The sequence below is a fragment of the Cupressus sempervirens genome, chromosome 10, assembly GCF_028749045.1.
Source record: "Cupressus sempervirens isolate cs-2001-9-10 chromosome 10, ASM2874904v1, whole genome shotgun sequence".
NCBI lineage: Eukaryota > Viridiplantae > Streptophyta > Pinopsida > Cupressales > Cupressaceae > Cupressus > Cupressus sempervirens.
This window is the reverse complement of record NC_143127.1, coordinates 379,587,208-379,608,082: the sequence shown is the minus strand read 5'-3', so window position 1 is coordinate 379,608,082 and position 20,875 is coordinate 379,587,208. Positions and strand designations below refer to the sequence as shown.

Genomic DNA, 20,875 nt, shown 5'->3' with positions numbered 1-20,875 from the left:
TAAGACACTAACATATATTATCCATCAGGTTCTCAAACAATTTGTTGAAGTCGCAATTGTCACTACGGCCAACTTGTCCAAGGACATGATCTAAGAGTAACTTTGAGACACAATAGTGATCAAAATGACTAATGAGCCAAACAAAAATCCAATCATTGCCTTCTACTTATGCCTTACTACAACTAAGTGTACTCTTGGGTTGAGATTTATGTTGCCCATTAACAATTATTTGCTTGGTTTCCTCAGATTGATTTATGCCACCTATTAACTTGAATAAAGGGGGAAAGGGCTTTCTGAACTTCGATTAATATCTTCAGAATCAGATGAGACCCATTACAATATCTTGAGAAAATGTAACAAAAACAAAAACAAAAAATGTGTGAAACTTTTACATCAAACTATTACATAATCTAAATATGCCAAAAGAATAAACGAGTACTTCAATTATGTCATAAAAATTAAGTACTTCAACTCAAGATTTACAGGAAATTTATTTATTATAAATAATATAGCATAGCAGTGGGCTAGGCAGCCACGGGACTCATGCTACCCATAAGCTATTTACAAACAGAAGGAAAAGAGCTGCCAAATACATCAGGTTATCAAACAATGTGTCTCAAAGCCACGAACCTCATCTTAAAGTGAAGTTTCACAAACAGGTAAACTGGTTTGGTCCTTTATAGTTAAAAGTGGTGCAAAAGAATCTAACAAAAATTCATATACAAGGATTTGGTGTGAACCTTTTTAGCTAACCATCAAACTGCAGCTTGGTCCATATCTGCTTAGCTGCAAAAAAGTTCCAAAAGGCAGATATTTACATACACAGGAGCTTTCCAACGCTTGTTCCAACCTGCTAAGTGTGGCATGTATCCCAATACATTTACTTTCCATATTAAAAATTGTAACACTCATGACACTACAAACATTTAGTGACCCATTTGAGAAAATTTATAGCAGATGAAAGACACCAAGCAAGAAAAATTGTTCCCACATTTCTCTTCATTCATAAAGGAACAGCAGAGCTCCCCTCCAGGGGAGCTTCAGTCTGCAAAATTTAAGAATCTTCTATGTCAGAATTGCTTTGATCTTGTAATTTACATGCTCAGTCCCTGGCAAAAAAGAACCAACTTACATCTCATCATTACAATACAAATTATCAAATGAAGGGAAAAATTATGCAGATAAAAATGCAATCACAGACAGAATATCAGTCCCTACAAAAACTTTAATTTGTTCCCTTTTCTCTGATTTCAAGTGCAGCCAATGCCCAGATTATATTTAACAAAAATAATATTGAAATAGCGAAGATAAAAAAATCACTAAGCCACAGGTCACTAAGGGCAGCAACAGAAAGATCAAAAGCGCAACAAGCATTGATACACCAAACAGGAATCCAGTAACCCAGGATGAATAGGATCAAGAGTGTAATACGCTGGTTGATGTGAAGGAAGAATGTTCTGATATTTGTTGGAAGAGCAATAGTATCCTCACTCAAGCATGGGCTCTGCATATCTTCATTGTTGGATCTCTGCATAGAAGATCTTATATACAAGAGACATGAGGCTGCTGAGTTCAATTGCAGACCGCCAAAGTTTTTCTGCTAGCAGCCATGTGCAGGATGCAGTTTTGCAGCACAGGGCCGTTACTGACAATAAGTTTGAGTGCTTTGACAATTACAGTAGGCCAGAGTGCCATGTTCAGGATGTTATCTGCAGTTAAAATTTGTAAAGTAACTATAACCAAATCAAAGCTTTGAAGCTTTCACTTTTCATAAATCACCATAGTTTTTATTATCTGTTAATTCTGTTGTCTAGTGGTGACATAGATTGAGTAATGGGCAATTCTCTTCTGTGAAATGGCCAAACATTTTTGTTTTGAGTTAGGAGGATAGAAAATAAGCAGGTTGGTCATTTTTTATTGTCAAGCTCTTACTTTGACCCTAAAGATCATCTGTGCTTCTTCTTTCGCCTCTGCATCCTAGAAAATCTGTCTTGTAATGGGATAATAAATTGCTCCGCCAGTTGTACACTCCCAATTTCTTTCAAACTATGTTGCCAACCCCAACAGTCCCACTGTTACATCAGCTCAGAGCTCCATTCTTCTTTTGAGCTGTTTGGTCATGGCTGAAAGCTAAGACTTTCCTATTCATTTTTCAATGAAGCCCTCATATGGAAGGGTGTAATATTTGCTGGAATGACAGAACTCCATGGAACAATGGCATCTTACCTAGTCTGAACAATATATTCTTGCTTTTTACGATTTGTAAAATGTTTAATGAGGCGCTTCACACAAAGCAAATGAAACAAATGTGTGTTTTAAGTAAACATTACAAAAATAAACATAAATAAAAACCTATAATAACTACCAGATTTACATTGTTTACCTAAATACAGAGCAAGCACACATCAAACAATGGATTTGGTTTTAACAACACAAACACAGTTAATGAAAAGAGGAGAAATGGATACAAAAACAACAGAACCCACCTTACTACTACCCACAACACAGTGTTAGTAAAGGGAAAACACTCCAGATTATTTTATCTAGATACTCCACAAAACATTAAAAGCTAAACATAATAGTTGTATTCCAAGATATGATTAAACGATTTAGATTAATATAACCATTTTCTTGTCTCCACTTTCTTGATTAACCCTTTTCTTCCTTTCCTCAGTTTCTATGATTTTGGATCTGTCTTACTGGGGTCAATGGGTCTCGGTTTATGTTTTGTTGACAGTTGGAGAGTAGCGAAGTTGGGATCCTGGGTCAGCTGTTGTGAACTCTTATTGAGTGAAAGGAATCCATCTGGGGTAACTTATGTTGAAAAGAAACGTAGTTGTGTGCCTGCAAATGAACCAAATAGTGAAGGAAAATAATGAACAGGGATGGATCCATTATCTTTTGTTTAACTTGCATGTGTGCCCAATCTTATGCACCGTTGCTTTACAGATTAATATGTTTTCTTTAGAAAAAATCCATGCAAACTAATGCTTATAGTACTGCATTTTCTGCAATCAACAATAACATGCCAAAATCCCCAGATGTAACTTGCTCTGTTTCTTGTCTACCTAAGCTTGTTGTGGACTGTAACCTTTCTTATTAATTGCGGTTAAACACTGATATAATGATTACATCTATAACCATTACTCTGCCCACTACGTACCTTGCTACATTTATTATTTATAAACTTCTAATCAGAAATAGTGTCCTCGCAATTTCTTGCAAACCGATGCTCATAGATTGGAGCCCAAATTAAAATCCTTGTCCAATTTTAGGCGGCATATTACTGGTGTTTGGCATTGCAGCTTGGTCAACACAAAAACTAATCTAAGCTCATGGGCTTCTCCATTGTGTCTATGCATTCATCAGCAGTGCCTTTCTTTGAACTCTACGTTGTTCTTGCATTTGTTGCAGTTGGTGGTTGTCAACAAGTGCGATCAAGAAGTTTGAAATGAAAATGACATGCTAATTAGTTGCCACACTGACAATAATGTCACTGTGATGTTGAAGTCTTCCACTATGAAACTATCAAGGTGGAAACTGTCAAACTGTGCGTATGTACAGAATGTGTGGGTTCGGAAGCCTCGGTCTCTGCCTTCTGTGAGCATAATATCTTTGAAGATAGTTTTGGTTGTGTGCTTCGGTGAAAGCTCAACGGACAAAAGTTTATTAGCTCAGAGTGTAGAGATCTAGCTCAGTCAAGGAATGAATTTGGAGCTCTGATAGAATGGAATCTTTGTTGCACTAGTGGAATGTCTATTCTGGATCTGAGGAGCCAACAGCAAGAGCAACAAAAGTCCAATGTAAAAATAAGTTCATATCTCTCAGCATTCACTGTGTACATTAAGAACTCAAGAAATCCCATTGTAAGTATGCAGTGACAAAGAAACATCATCGAGTATTTCGATTAAAAGGCATCTACAACGGAACTACATGGAAAGATAATATGAGTTTTCTGCAAGTGCAGGCAGAAAGGCTCATTAAATCTCTAAACTAGATGCACTGTGTTACCTAGGTGTAGGAGGAGTTTGGAAATGAACGGCCTTGCTTGGTGGAAAGAAAGATCGATATCCCCATTAATGACTCCACCGCACTGGAAGACCTAGGTCACCATGCCAGTTATTATCAGCTCAAACATACACATGCCCATCCCTACTTATTGCTCAAGACAAGCACGGATATTCGCTATTGTCCTTACACAGACGCTGGAAAGATTTTCAGAAACACATGGCATTTGTGTGCTTCAGGTTTTTGAGGCATTAACTCCAAACTTGCTGACACAGACCATAGAGACAGTTGGAGAAGGTGGTTTGGTGTCGCAAGTAAAATATCAATTTGACTGTGCTCACCTCACACCAGCCAACATACTAAGGCGAATATATGGTGCAGTAGGCCAGTGAGGAGCAATCTTGCCTTAAGTAAAATCATTGAAAGACCAATTAATAAAGAGTAAACACTCACTATAAGTTGTTGGGTGTGGTTACAGTTCATAATGACCAGTTTTAAAGGAGCATTTGTTGAGAGGTGATAGCTGCAAACACAATGAGGAAATATTGTGGCACATGGTAATCATTGAGCATAGATTCGGATGCACACAATCAAGCTATCACAAAGGATATAAGTCAATACTATCAATAATTAATCTGAGGACTAGTGAATGGTCTGGCTTCAAATGTGGGATCAAGATAACTAAGACTGCATCACTTTGGCAGAAAGCCAATCCAACAGTATAGCAATGAACCATTTTCTGTAGGTGAGGAACATAGCATGAAAATCATCAACAAATCTAGTCAAACACTTTAAGCAGTGATCTCATGGCAGGAGCATCACAGGTCACAATATGACAATACTACAAGAGAGTACAAATTCAGTAAAGGAAATCACATCAACCAGTAAACTATCCCTCTCAAATTCAGGAAAATATATATATTTAGAACTAAGTTGCCTGTCCGCTCAATGAAAGGCAGGAGGAGGATTTAGTTGCAGGTGAAAGTGAAGGCGGATGTTGATACGCAGAGGATGTACACAATTCAGTTAAATGCATCCGTTTACATCATTTTAATAATTATAATATTTGCAAATCATATTAATATTGTTGTCAAGGTTTAATATGCTCAAAACGGATATTATATGCACATCTGTTAAATGTGCTGGCTTGCATCATATTAGTAATATTTGAGCAAATTAATAATATGGACTCAGTTAAATGCAATTTGTCTCTTATTAGTTGCAAGGAAAGTCAATTCTCTTTGTTTAGCAAATGCGACCCACAGACTTGGTCATCTCAATACTTTATTTTTTATTTTAGTCATTATTGTTTTATTTAAATATATATTAATTAATATGGGTCTACAAAGTTTAGGCAACTGCCTATAACACAACAGTAAGTTGTGAGCTTCTCATCTAGGAGGTCTTAAGTCCAAGTCTACTCAAGCTTAACAAATAATAATAATTAATCTCAACAAATAATAACAATTAATCTTGGCTTCGGCCCATTACCCATCAAAAACAATGATATTACAAAGCATCTTTAATCAAAATTTAATTCTATACAACATTTTCCAAATATTCAATAAATACTAAATTATTATTTATATGTATATTAATTAAATCAATTAATTAATATTACTCTCAATTAATATTCTATATTAATAAAGAACTATTAAATTAATCTTTATATTTTACCTTTAATTAATAGTAAATACTATCAAATGATTTAATTAATATTAAATATTTAACCTTTAAGTAATTAATATTGGCATCAATTAATATTTCTAATTTATGTACTATACCATCAAATGATCTATTTCTTGCATTTCTTTGTATGTGTGTGTGTGTGTGTGTACAAATACACCCAAACGCATCCAAAACCTCCCAAAAACATTCCACGCAGCAGCACACCCAATTCTCGAACCCACATCCGCACCTGAATCAGTAACTTAGATTTACAAAAGAAAAATTAGATATAAGGTCCAACCCATTATAGCTGATGTAAGGTCCACTTAACTATCTTGATCTTGAAATTATATTCATAGTAAACAGTAGGTTCCAATATTTGTGTTTTACTAGAGCTATGGAACATTTAGATGTAAGGTCCAACTGACCAACTTGATCTTGAGGTTATAAGCCACTCCACCCATTCATCATGTGAGAAATGCATGCTACTGGAGTTATTGATAATTTAACACAGTTTATTTTTCTAAGGAGATAAGAATCCAACTTTTCATCAATCTTATGGAATCTTGTACATAAAAAGATTAAGATACTCCTAATCAGCTCACCAATTACAAATTTCTACCAAGTGACTCTAATCAAATACCCTTATAATGAACAATTGTTAGACCGGAGAGTCCTCTACACACATATAGTTACACCCAAACAAATCGCAAATTGCTCCAGTTGAGAGGCAAATCACTCCTCGTCTACAAGGTGTGACAGTTTAGTAGAGTTAAATAAAATGAAGTGCAGTCTGAATATAACCTATAAAGCTCTTCAAAACATTACAAAGGCTTGCACAACCTTCATTCAGCTACTCTGTTGCAAAGCCATAAGCTAATAGTGCCTCGCGTGCAAAAACTACTTGCTTTAAGATAGCCATGAGGCCAAACAAGATGCAGTTAATCCAAATGGGTATATGTTGACTCCTATACAACTTCCAAGGGTCGAGACATACATTCTCATGCTTATTAATGGAAATAAACAAACAAAACCAATAAACTGTTACTTATCACAGCAGTTTACGAAATTGTCAAGGTGAATAAATGTTCATAGCCTACATAAGTTGTGAACCCACCAAAATTGGAAAAACACATAGTTCTCAAACCTGTGACCAACCCTGTCTTCTTCCCCAAGATTTTATAGAGCATCCTCAGTCTTCATCATCGTTACATACAACTCCTTAATGCTCCAAAACCAACTCGCTCTCATGAAGGAACTCCCTGACAACTCTTCCTTGATTGAAAAGGCAAAAGAATGACCTTCCAATTATAATCAAGATACCATTTTTGGATCATAACTCCACATCAGAAGGCTTTTCATTCCCGAAATCTCAATCCGTAAGATGTAGAATTTTCTTTCCAACCTCCTCTTTAGGTTACCTTTTTGCCTTGGTAGGGAGCTGCTCTTTCAACCAAACTGAAGTGCACTTCATGTGATCCCCTGCAAGTCTGCCTTTCCATCTTCTGCAGGACCACATCTTTTTCAAGCTCTTTCAAAGGGAATGGACTAAGAACTTTGATGAATGGCAGCAACAATTGCTCTTCTTCATCAATCATTGCAGCCTCAATCTATCTCAAATTCTCTACTTTCACTGTTGAATAAACATTTATGTGTGGTGGCAGAGCAAGGAAAAATGCAGTGTCACCAACCTGTTCAAGAACTACACAACACCATACCTCAATGATTTCATCTTTCCTGCTGCTCTTTGGAGCCTATTCTTGCCTTAAACTTGTGCTTGATGTGATGTTGCTCCTGTCCCCATTTATACTCTCAAAGGATTCCATAAGTATTTCTTGCAATTCGATATGTACTTGCTATATATATTCCATGAACTTTCCAGGCTTATCAACTCCCAATCGAAAAATCCACAGAGTCATGTTACTATGCCACCCTATATCAAGCAGTCTGTCTCAAATTGAAAGTTAGTTGTTGAAGAATGAATTGTCTGATTGTAGAAATGCTACGTTTATACTTATCGAACGTTTGCTTAAGCTTTTCTTGTACTTGGATTTGTATTTATTATATGTATTTGTTAGCAAACAGATTTGTCAGTGTGATAATTTCCCTCCAAGCAGTAATGAATGTTTACAACAGTTGGAGACATTGCAGACCACCAATCTTTCTCTGTGTTTTTGAGGGGCAGCTTGATGAGGAGAAAATAGACTGGATTAGGTGCACCTAGACAATGGGCCCCAAAACAATGAAAACATGCATAATTAGACACTTTGGTTTATATCCCCTGATATGATAACCCAAACCTTGACTTCTCTTCAAGCTAAACCAGATGACAATCACTTCCTAGAACCCTTTTACAGACTCCAAGGCTCCTATATGTCCAACCCTGTGATAATTTGTGTGACAAGATCCAAAAGAGCTTCAACCTTGAGGGTATGTTCCTCCTCACTATGTGGTAAGACAAGAACCTTACAGTCACCTCAAATTATATGTTTTCTTGATCCCAATAAGATGATGATTGATGTATATTTGATGATAGTTGTAGATTGATTGTTTGCTTGGTCTTGTCCATTGATTGTCTGCTTGATTTAATCAGGGAATAATGACTTATGAATACAGTGTCTCAATTATATACATCTAAAATTTGATCAAATCATTCCTTTAGACTGCATTACAGGGTCCGCACCTTGGACCCACAAACTGAGTTCAAGTATGGTCATGTCTAAGTGTGTATGCATCAGTGCATTTGGGTGCAAATAGGGAGCACATTTGGTACAAACCCACAAGGAACCCATGAAGAGTCCAACAAAAAACAATTTAAAACATAATTAGTAGACTTCTTTTTTTGTTTCTTTGACAAAACCCTGAAATGGTCTTTTATGAGGCCATTCAAACCTAAAACCAATTCATTTTGTTCTCTGTTTGCTCTCAATTCATGTTGCCTCCATTTTGACATTTCGAAGGGTGTCGGGCTTTTTCCAAAAGGGACTGTTTTAAGGAGTGCCAGATAGCTTCCACAAAAGGGACTTAAACATCTAAGGTAGGCATTCAAAACTATTTTTTAGTCTTTTACCAAATTTATTTTAAGAATTTGATAAGTTTTCTCAACTTTTTTTTCTAACTCTTTTGAAAAAAATAGTCGAAGTCCAAATGGTGTAGAGGAAACCAAAGATTCTAATTGATAAAGGATCTCCTTTATGGAGAAATGCTAGAAGGATTGAACAACTTGCGAGAGATGGGGGATATATTTGCAAGTATAATTTGTGTAATACACAATTTAGTAGCTTGTATTATCCAATGAAACTTCACTTTATGGAACCTTCTAGGAAAGGGATTCGAATATGGAAAGGCCCAACTGGGAAGGGTTTGTCTATCAAACAAATAGAAGCATTCATTAGAGAACAAGAAGATGTTGATAGAATAGCTGCAAGAGGAAAACAAATAGCTCATCCTTCAACAAAGAAAAAGACAATGAATTTACCCACCGGCATAGTAATGGCCTCCCTGCCAGCATTAGATGCAAATATGTGCCTTGGAGATAAACTGTCACATATTTGAGAGATGTGTTGTCATTGGTATCAACATATTTCTCTGTTCAAGCACAAGGAGAAGCATCCAGTGAATTTTGCTAATATTGGGGAGATAAGTTATATTCAAGCTATGAGAGATATTCCTAAGTGAATGAAACTTGCTAATGCTATGTTCAAGGAAAGTCGAATGGGTAAACAAACTAGATCTACTTTCAAAAGTAAGACTTATTCTTCAAATGGATTGTTAGATCTTGTGCGCATTGATTTATGTGGTCCATCTATAGTTAGAAGTTTTCAAGGAGACAAATATTTCATGTTACTGATTGATGATTACACAAGAATGATGTGGGCTACTTTCTTAAGGGAGAAATCGGAAGCTTTTGAAAAATTCAAAATCTTTAAAGCTATGGTTGAGATAGAGACAAATTTGAATCAAAAATGTCTGAAATCTTATAGAGGTGGTGAATTCACATTTGGTTAGTTCAATGCATTTTGTAAAGAGCATGGAATAAAGAGATAGTTGTCTCCTTTGTGGAGCCCACAACAAAATGGTGTAGTAGAAAGGAAGAACAAAACTATTCTAGACACTGCAAGGGCAGTGATGATTTAGGGAAATGTTCCACATGTTTATAAGAGCGAAGTTGTGAGCACTACAATTTACACACTTAATCAAGTGCAAAATCAATGGAAACACTAGTTAGACTCCTTATGAATTGCGGTATGGTCATGTTCTTACTCTTTAATATTTCAAAAAAATTGGAAGCAAATGTTATATCAAAAGAGATGAAGATATAAGAAATTTTGATGCTAGATGTGATGATTAATTATTTCTCGGTTGTTGTACAAAGAGCAAGCCATATAGATGTTACAATCACATATTGAAAAAGATAGTTGAGAGTATTACGAAGTAATTGGTAAATATTGCTTGTTATTAATAGAAACCAAGAAGTATATATATACAAAAGAATGAAATGATGTTTCCTTAAGAAACGATCGTAAAGAATAGAAACTTTATATTCTAGCTGATAGAAAACAAATAGCTATCTACATTCTAACTAAATATTAGAAACATTCTAACATTTACAATAAATTACAAAATAGATAGTTATTAACTAATCATAGAAGCTATCTATTATCATAATACCCTCCCTTAATGGTTAATCTACCCACAACACAAAGTTGTCCTCTAAATTTGACAAACTTATCAAGACAAAGAGGCTTGGTGAGAATGTTTGCAGTCTAATCCGTTGTAGGAACATATTGTGCAAGTCTATTGTCCTGTCTTCAATCAGCTGTCGTATGTAGTGACAGTGAACATCCACATGCTTGGTGCTAATTTGATAACGCCTCCATTATCAACAAACAAAGTGGTTGGTCCTATTGGTGACATCTGCATATCCTCAAGCATTTGATGAAGCCAAACAGCTTCACAACCTGCCTTAACTATCTCTCTGTATTCAGCCTTTGTGGAGGAGAGAGAAATAGCCTGTTGCTTCTTACTAGTTCTTGTGATAACACCGGATCCCAAGCTGAACACATATACAAAAGTTGACATTTTATCGTCAACAGAGCCTACCCAATCTGAATCTATGAACCCACTAAGTCTAGGATTAGAACTCCAAGAGTAAAGAAGTCCATAATCTATAGTGCCCTTCACATAACAAAGCATACGCTTTGCTGCCATCCAATGATCAAGCTTGGGAGCCGTCATAAAGCGTGAGATGCAGCTAACTACAAAGCTGATATCAATCCTAGTAGCACAGAGGTAGATGATGTTGTCTACTAGTTGCATGTATGTATTATCATCAACGGAAGGAGAATCAGACTTGGCTAATAACTTGAGACCTTTCTCCATGGGTGTAGATGCAAGCTTGCAATCCTACACACGGAGTTTGTCTATCAAAGCCTTGGCATATTTGGACTGAGAAATGAATACACCAAAAGATTGTTGCCAAACCTCAACACCTACAATCCTACATACAAAGTTTTTCTATTAGAGCCTTGGCATATTTGGACTAAGAGATGAATATACTAAAAGATTGTTGCCAAACCTCAACACCTAAGCAATAATGCATGAGCCCAAGGTCAATCATATCAAAACACTGGCATAAATTATGTTTGATTCCCTAAATCAAAGATGTTGAACTACTAGTGATGATCAAATCTTCCACATAAATAACTAGAGGGATGATGTCATTGTCAATAGTCTTGATATACAAATTTGAGTCTGAAGAACTCCTTTAGAAGCCTTGATCACTAAGGTACTTATCAATTTTCATGTACCATGCCCAAGGGGCCTACTTCAAGCCATAGAAGCTTTCACTAATCTAAGAACCTGATGTTCTTTATCAGCAACCTTGAAACTAGGATTTTGCGTCATGTAGACCTCTTCGTGGAGATCACCATTCGGGAAAGCACTCTTGACGTCCATCTGATGGACCTTCCAACCAAACTGTGTTACCATGGCTAGAACTAATTTGATTGTGTTCATCTTTGGAATAGGAGCAAAGGTCTTCTCATAACCAATGCCCTGACGCTGAGAAAAGCCCTTTGTGACTAAACGAGCTTTGTACTTATCCAAAGTACCATCAGATTTGTATTTGATTTTTGTAAACTCGCTTGCAGCCAATAGGTTTCTTTCTTGGTTGAAGATAGAAAGGACCCAAGTGTTATTCTTCAACAGGCTCTGGTGTTCAGATGTCATGGCATGTTCCCACTCTAGAATTCCTTTAGCCTCGAAATCTATTTGAGGTTCAAACACACTGTGAATGTTGACCTAATAGACTCTGTCAATTTACTCTTTTTCCACGCAGTTCTCCCATCAATGAGCTCATCATGACAAAGATCAGCAAGTGTCTTAGCCCACCACTTAGGCTGGAAAGGAGAATGACCAACATTAGTATCGAGAGATGATCCATGATCAAGTTCTTCATCAAAAGAATATGGATCAAACTTAGGTGAAGCATCTACAGATTTGGGTGATCCTACAAAAGAAGTTGAAGGTGTCTATACAGGGATCACCGATATAGCTAGAGCTACAAGAGCTACTAGAACTCTCCCATCAAGTGGACCTAATGGAAGCCCAACTCTCAAATCATGAGCCTTCTTAGGCTGGTATGCTGGATCAAGAACAGGAGAAATTGGCATGAATAAGACTACTGTATCCAGCAAGCATAAGTTTCTGACTCTTGGCATCCAACTTGGTGCATGACGCATCAAAGGTCCAAACAAAATCAAGAGAGCCAAAAACCTTCAAGTAACTGATTCTTAGCTTGCGACCATACCAAGCCTCTTTCGGAGTCTTACCTTTGACCGCCACTGTGGGTGACCGGTTCAAAGATAAACTGCACTGTTAACTGCTTCTACACAAAACTTCTTTGAAACATGCCTGTGTTCGCGCATGGATCGATCCATCTCAGTGATTATTTTGTTCTGACATTCAACTACGTTGTTCTACTGTGGTGTGTGGGGTGTGATTAACTGGCATTTGATGCCATGAGTATCCAAGAAGCTAGAGAATTCATTAGAACAAAATTCCCCCACATTGTCTAACCTAAGAGTAATAATAGATTTCCTAGACTCTTTTTCAACTAAAGGTTTAAACTTTTGAAATACAGTAAATGCACTAATTTCTTTTAAAGAAAATATACCCACATTTTTCTACTGAAATCATTAACAAACAACAAAAAGTACCTAGAGAAAAGAATAGAACTGGTCATAGGGCCGCAGATATCGGCATAAACAAGCTAAAGTCCCTAAGAAGCTCGCCATGAATCGCCACTGATGAACGGTGTGCAAATGCTGCTTCCCAACCTGGCATGCATCATAAACTCCAAACTGCTGAATCTAAATCTCTGGCAATCTAAGGACAAGCTCTTCCTGAGCAAGCTGAGAGAGATAATGCACATTTAAGTGCCCATACCTCTAATGCCAAAGTGTGCTAACAGAAGACCGTTGAGCAACCATAGCTAAGTCCCAAGAACCACCACAATCAGTAAGTTGGAAAAGACCATGATCCTCAAGACCCACTGCAACAATAGACTGAAATGCCCTATCAGTGTTAGTGCACTCCTGTGAACTAAAGGTGACATCCAACTATGGAGAGTATCGCAGCAACTGACTGACTAAGAGTAGATTTAGTTTCATCCCTTGAACATAGCACACATCAAGGAAAATGAGATTCCTCCGAGCAAAATGAATATGAATGTTGCCTTTGCCGACAACAGTGTACTCTTCTCAAAAACCAAAAATAACACACTCTAAATAAGGCTAGTAGTCAGTGAACCAATCTCTACGGTGGGTGAAATGACAGGAGGCACCTGAATCAATATACTAGGAAGACGACTTCACATGATTTGTGAGTCGTTTAGCCATGAAGGTGTAAAAGGCAAATTTTGCCTACTCAGTGTACTCTGCATTGTTCGTCTTGGGCTATGAGCCTGATTGCTCAAGCAAAATATTAGTCAAAGATGCAATATAGCACGTTTTTCAATAAAAATTTGTGAATGCACATACTTCGAGGCAAAAAATGGAAGATTTAGAAAAAATGAAGCGCCCATAAGAGAGCTTGAAAAATCCAAAAATAATATGTTGTCGAATTCTAGATTTGTTGGCTCGAAAATTGAGCACAAAAATCAAGGCACCCAGAAAAAACGAACAACCCAGTTGAGTTTTCAAAATACCTCCCAATAATCTATAAAATAAAAAAATTTACCCGATACTAAAAATTAGGGTTTCAACCAAAAACAGCCTTAGCTGCAGAAAACCCCAAAATAAATGGCAGAGATGCAGAAAATCATGTTTTCTGAGTCGGATTTGAGGCATGAGTGAACAGCAGAAGATTGGAAAACCCTAGACACCTCTAGCAATGGCGCAATTGGAAGCTACAAAAAACCTCAAAAAAGGAAAAAATGGCTCGCAAATTATACAGGCTCAAAAGATGATGATTTGAGCAAAAAAAAAAATGTCACATTTTGCAAAGGTAGTAAACCACAAGTACGGTCACAATTTGTAGAGGTCATAGCACCCAAAAAAATGCTGCCCAACAGACCCGAACAAAGAAAAAAGACCAAAAAAAAAGGCACAATTTTTCCAAAAAATTACAGACAGTAATTGTAGAAAAATGGCCTAAGGTACAAAGAAAAAACCTAGCTCGAAGCAGATATCACAGAAAATAATTTCGAATAATATTGCTCCAATAATTTCGAACAAGTAATTATAATATTTTCCAAAAAAATCGAGGAATTGGGTATGATACCATATTACGAAGTAATTGATAATTTGTTTGTTATTAACAGAGATCAAGAGGTCAATATATACAAAAGAATGAAACAATGTTTCCTTAGGAAAGTATCATAAAAAACAGAAACTTTGTATTCTAGCTAATAGAAAACAAAAAATTATCTACAACCTAACTAAGTATTAGAAACAACTTAATATTTACAAATAGAAAACCATTAACTAATAATAAAAGCGATCTATTATCATAATAGAGAATGCAAATGTCAAGGTTGATGAAAGCAATCAAAGACAATCTAGATCTTGTAGACATGATTCAAATAATCACAATGATAGTACAAACAAAGGAATGCAAACTTGGAATCAAGTTTAAATTATTCAAGGAAATCAAGATGAAGAAGCCAATACAAATAATGATGATAGAGTTGAGTATTGCTTGATTTCAAAGATTGAACCTAAGGATGTAAATGAAGCATGCATAGATCAACAATGGCTATACACAAATGGAAGAAGAATCAAATCAAATTGAAAAGAACAATACATGCATTCTTGTTCCCAAACCTAAGGCCAATAATGTGATATGTACTAAATGAGTTTTCAAAAACAAATTGAACGAGGAAGGTGAAGTGGTTAGAAATAAAGCAAGACTTGTTTGTAAAAGTTATCCACAAATGGAAGGCATTAATTTTGAGAAGACTTTTGCCCCTATGGCTAGAATTGATATTGTGAGATTACTTCTTGCTTATGCTACTTACAAAGATTTCAAAGTGTATCTGATGGATGTCAAGTCTGTTTTTTAATGGTGGACTAGAAGAAGTGTACATAGAGCAACTGAATGATTTTACATTTAACTAATCAGAGCAACTTGGCTTACTGATTGAAAAAAAACTTAACACGAACTCAAGCAAGCCCCTGCAGAATGGCATGTAAGATTAGATAAGTATCTGCTCAAGCTTGGATTCAACAAAGGTACTAATGATAGCAACTTATACTTCAAAGTTGATCATAATAACATATTGATTGTTGAAGTATTTATTGATGATATAATTTTGGGTAAATGACAAGTTGTAATGATCTGGGCTTAAAATGATCAAAATTAGTTAAATCTCCACTTGGGGTATTTTGTCAAATAGTTGGCATGTAAAACAGGTCTGAAACTTTGATACTGCTGCCAGTAAATCCAACTCTAGAAAATGCAGAAATATGGCAAAAGGAATTTGCAAATAATGTGAAAGTATTGGAAATAACAGTCCCGAATTTATACTATCGTTCAACAGCAGATATAATAATGCTTACAAAATAAGAATGCACTAGATGTTCAAGGAGTGGTTACGCTAACAAATAACATCATTAATCTGTTTGTCATACTATGCTTATTAAATAACATATACATGATGATAACCAATACAGTTCAAATATTATAGTCTCAACACTTTGCATAACAAATTAATGGTTTGATAATGGTGCACCTGTAGTGGCCGGTAATAATCTATGTTCCCGTGCTAATACCCGGCACTTGTAATGGATTGATGCTACCACTATGCTGGAGTGGAGATGTTCTGATTTCTTGTATAGACTACCACTGCTGAGAATGCACATACAAGTGGAATACCTAATCCTTACCTTGAATTCAATGATCCAACTCATCAATCTTATCTTCAACGCAGTTTACATCTCCAAAGAAATCAACTGACTTGGCTTGATCTCATGATTTCCTTGAATTCATTCATATACTGTCACTCGACAATCTCTAAAGTATGGCACTCGGTCATCACAAAAATACTCATTCATTGTAAAGCTTTCTGGCTCAGCATCAACTGTCTTGCTCAGTCAATGCTAATGCTCAGTCAACACTAGATTTGCTTGGCACTAATTGTAGCTTGGTTGACACTATCATTACTTGGCACTAATTATATTTTATACTTCTACTCGGCTTAGCTTATCTTTCTTGACATAAACAATCACTTTTCTTTATCAAAGTCTATCTAATCAAATGTCCATTGTAACTTCTTTTTCATAACTCAACCTTTCATCTAGGTGCTATTGTTATGAGCAACTTCTCAAATCCTCTTCATCAATCAAATATATATGACATTTAGACTAGGTAGCAATATGTCTCATCAATAGATTTGACATCAATGACAAAACAACAATTGTTTCAATTGTAAGTTTCCAATAAATGCAAGAGATTGTTGCCTTTGGAAAGTACATAAAATTATAGGCAGTGCAAATACATTTGCAACAAACCTCTAAAATTAACAGTAAGCAATATTTATGTTCTTTCTCCTTGTTTATCTCAAAGTTGTTTTGAATCTTATCTTTATTTGTTATGGATTTTTAGTCTTTGTAATCTTTCTCATTCCAAACCCTTATACAAATAATTTTCCAAACAAACTGAAATACCCACAAAGATTAAGCAATAAACCTTTCAAACCATGCACTCAATTTATAGACTTGATTGTCAAATCAACCTAATACTTTACGCAACTTAACATGATAGCGAACAATAGAGACACACAAACAAGGTATTTCTACTACAAATAAACCCAAAACAATGAGAAAATATGAAGCCCAAAATATAATGCATGGTCATAAAACTTGATAATCTCACTAAAACTCAAGCCAACTTTAATAATAATAAACTATCATAAAGTTATTGAAAACCCCACGGCCTCAAAGCTTCCTTGAACTTAAGAAACAATTGCAAACTCAAAATTGAAGAAGACCTTTTCCGTGAGGCTGGAAAAGACACTTGTTGTTACCGTCTGCACTTAATACTCAAATCACACTCATTTAGTAGTCATCCCTTGATTGAGACCTTGCGAGTAGACTTACTTCAGCTGGGTTTGTCCTCACATTTACTGATCTCCTTATAATCAAAATTTAAAACTTTTGTCACTGGTTACTATACTTACTTCTTGGAGGCTAATTCAATTAGTAATTGAGTCCGCCATACAGCTATACCCTGAAAATGAAAAGTTACCAATGGGAGGCTAGGAGCTACATTCAACTCTCACACTTGCCTTTAAGGGGTTTCGTCCTCAAAGCAACCAATCACAACTAAGCAACCTTGTATTTGAATAATATCATATATTCGTGGTCTTAATCCCAATGTAGCTCCATGCTTTTATAACCTCAATATGAGGGAAGACACAAACAACTAGGCAATATGGGATTAAAACCATATAATATAAACTGGACTGGATTTCAAATCAACAATCCTTAGAAGAGACGTAGCTACAGGAGAACCACATGCACTCATGCCAATTGTATCAATCATAGGTGTAGCCACGTCAACATCTGTGGACACAAGAACGTTACTAACTGCTGCAACACAAAACTGAATCTTTACAGATGGTGAAAACTGAGCCCAACTCCACTCAAGTGAGTGATCAGCATCAACCTCAAACAACGAATTGTCATAAGACAATGTTGCATCCGTGTCAAACGTAGGACTATTCATGAAGTGAACATCAACTTTTGTTGATCGATAGTATAACATGACTCTATCATTACATTGCTCACCTCATCAACAATAACAAGTGTACTACCATCAAAGCACACATATACAACCGCTTGCACACTGCTAAAGTCCTCATTGGATGGCTAAACCAACACAGAAGTAACTATTGATATGAAAGTATCCTCGCATGCTCCTACTCCCACTATCGTTGCATCGCCATCAAATACATGATCTGGGGAACTCATGCCAACAACTACATCATCTGACTTAACTAACATAAATCCTCATCACATTCCACCTCAATTGTGCCCAGCTCATGCAGTCTCTCATAAGAAATGTCCTGCAAATCTGAAGTCGCAACTATATCATCACCTTCCACTCCTAGAAAAAGTGATATCATTCTCTGCTCAAATCTCAGCTTTGAAATCAACTGGGTCATCCGTTTGTAATTTTGATTCATCTCATTCACTAGCACATCCAAATGCTACAATAATAATCGTAGTATGCTTGCATCTATCTCCAACAATAATAGAATAATAGGCAACCTTAAAATATAGGCCGCAACAGCTGTTTCACAATACCATATATCTCAAAATCTCCCTCCATTAGTGGAGAAGTACACCCTCTGCGGGTGTAATGAATACCAAACCTTTTGTCAATATCCATAACACTGAAAACCAAGTCCTCCACCTGTGGGTCAAAAGAAAAGTGATGAGCACTCCTCACAGTGTAATGCCAATAAAAACTCTTAATCTCTATCAAGGGCTCATCGTCATCAAATTGGAAATCAGAAGATGGCTCTAATCTCTGAATCTGAACTATCGGTCGGGCAAGAGCCTGGTCAACCCTCCCAACAAGCCCAATCACAAAATCTCTATTGGGAAGCATTGTAGCCAAGGTCTCTACAATTTTCCTCACAAATTGTCGAATAGCACGAGAGCCCGAAATTAGAGCACCCTCAGGTATATTGTATGAAACCTCCCGCAAATCCGAGCTCTCACGCGAATACTCCATGAATGACTTTGTACAATAGAAATTATATGTGGAAGCATCAATTTGCTCCCCCGCAACCCACAGATGATCTCTCTGAAAATGTGACAATGCCAACTGTCCAACGCTACCAGCTATATGAAAAAAAGAAATATATTCACTTCCAGTAGAAAGAAATAAATCACCATGAGAATCTGTCTCCACTGATGCTCTCGCCTCCTCTGTACATACTACACTCATATCCTGGACAAATGTGTTCACCACATCATCATGTCCCTCATCCTCAACTGTAGAAGCAAACTCACCACAACCATAATATGTAACTAAACAAGGTCTGGGGCTGGTGTTGACTGTACCCGTTCTAACTCCACAGTAACCTCACCCAACTGTGACTATGACTCCTTTGAAGAGCCAACTGAGTATACTGAAGAGAGTCCGTCGTAACCTCAAGCTCTCGAGTGAGCTCAACCACCTCCTCCTCTTTCCCTAACAACGCCTCATAGCAAGTGCTACCCCACTCCAAAAGGTAATCTCTGTCATCAACTAACCAAGAGTAACTATGCTTCAAGATCCTAACAACCTCTTGAAGTGCATGAACCTCTGCTAGGGAAAGACTACTATCACCATGCTCCTCTGACACTGGGGCACCCCAACCATATGTAGCTAGCAAATAGCATCATAATGATCAAGAGATGAATAAATGTCACTATCACTCACCTTTAGCTGATAAGTCACATGATGCCTTTGTAACCCCTGACTCGTATGCAAGCTTTGTGTCTCACTAATAGCACTATGATAGGAAACTGAATCTGAACTGTCCACCACAAGATCACTCATACATGTCCTACCATCCTTGCACAACTCTGCTTCTAAAGAAATAGAAGCCCTTGCAATCTCAATCTCCCCACATGTCTCAGCTTCCACCTCAATAGTAAGATCCTGTAGAGATTAATCCTAAGACTCATCCAAAATCTCATAAGAGTCATCACCCAATATCTGACAACGGGTATCATACCCAGTGCAAATCATAGCATCATCCAACAAATTGCCAGAGATGTCCACATTGTCTACATCCCCATCACCTAATAGAGTCTCAACTGTCGTCACCTGACTCTACACACATGACTCTATGCTAGGCTGTGAATCAATAACACTAGAGCATGAACCCACATCTACTAACTCCACTGTAACAGCCAAATCCCCGACATCATAAATGGGAGACTCCATACATGCATCGGTCCCACCTGAGGAAGCAACTGCCTCCTACAATGGAGCAACACTATGACAACTCCTATACAAATCTAAAATAATAATTCCCTCCTCAAGAGAGCCTGAAGTATCAGTAGTAACAACTGCATCAACTCTATCTACACTAGCCGCAACAACTCTAGGGGCCTCAACTTGCTGAAGTTTAGTGCCACTATCCACCAAGGGTACTGACACATCTACTGATCTCTGTGAACTGGGTCCATCATCAACACGGCAGATAGGACTAGCAGGTGTTGTACTAAATACAGGTGCATCTACATCATAGATACCTATCGGAGAAAACTCAAGTATCCTTCCCTGCAATCTCGATGTCGGCCTTCTAAAGGTAGAAACCGTATACCTCGTTGTCCTCTCAACTATCTTTGGATCTGACAAGCTCTCCATTTTTTGATTTAAGTATTGAACAAAGGACAAATTCTGCTTAACCGGATCAGGGAATAAATCCCATTCATCATACATTGCCATAACGTTATCTGGTAGTAAGTTTGGTGCCGTGGGTGGTGCTACCTCTTCCTCTGCAGTAAACACGGGCATCAAAGGCCTGTCAATGTACCATGTGAGGGTCCTAGCAGCTCAAGGTGATCCTGCCACACTACCACCTCCATTGTGATGACTTGGGGCTACCCTGTCAAGCGGAGCTAACTGCACTGTGATGACTCGGGGCTGCCTTGTGAGGTGGAGCTAACTGTTGCATAGCACCTATAAGCTGCTG

At 37.0% G+C, this 20,875-nt stretch overlaps 1 protein-coding gene across 2 annotated transcripts in view; it reads right to left on the bottom strand.

Moving 5' to 3' along the window:
- Positions 1-478: 478 nt before the first annotated feature.
- Positions 479-20,875, bottom strand: part of LOC149534255 (uncharacterized) — a 35,892-nt gene continuing 15,495 nt past the window's right edge. The window contains exon 2 of one of the 2 annotated variants that reach the window (XM_089803797.1): positions 479-1,109. In XM_089803797.1, coding sequence (XP_089659923.1) covers positions 1,103-1,109 — 7 coding nt within the window. In that variant the 3' untranslated portion in view covers positions 479-1,102. The remainder of the gene's footprint in view (positions 1,110-20,875) is intronic. The other variant, XM_089803799.1, reaches the window with a different exon arrangement.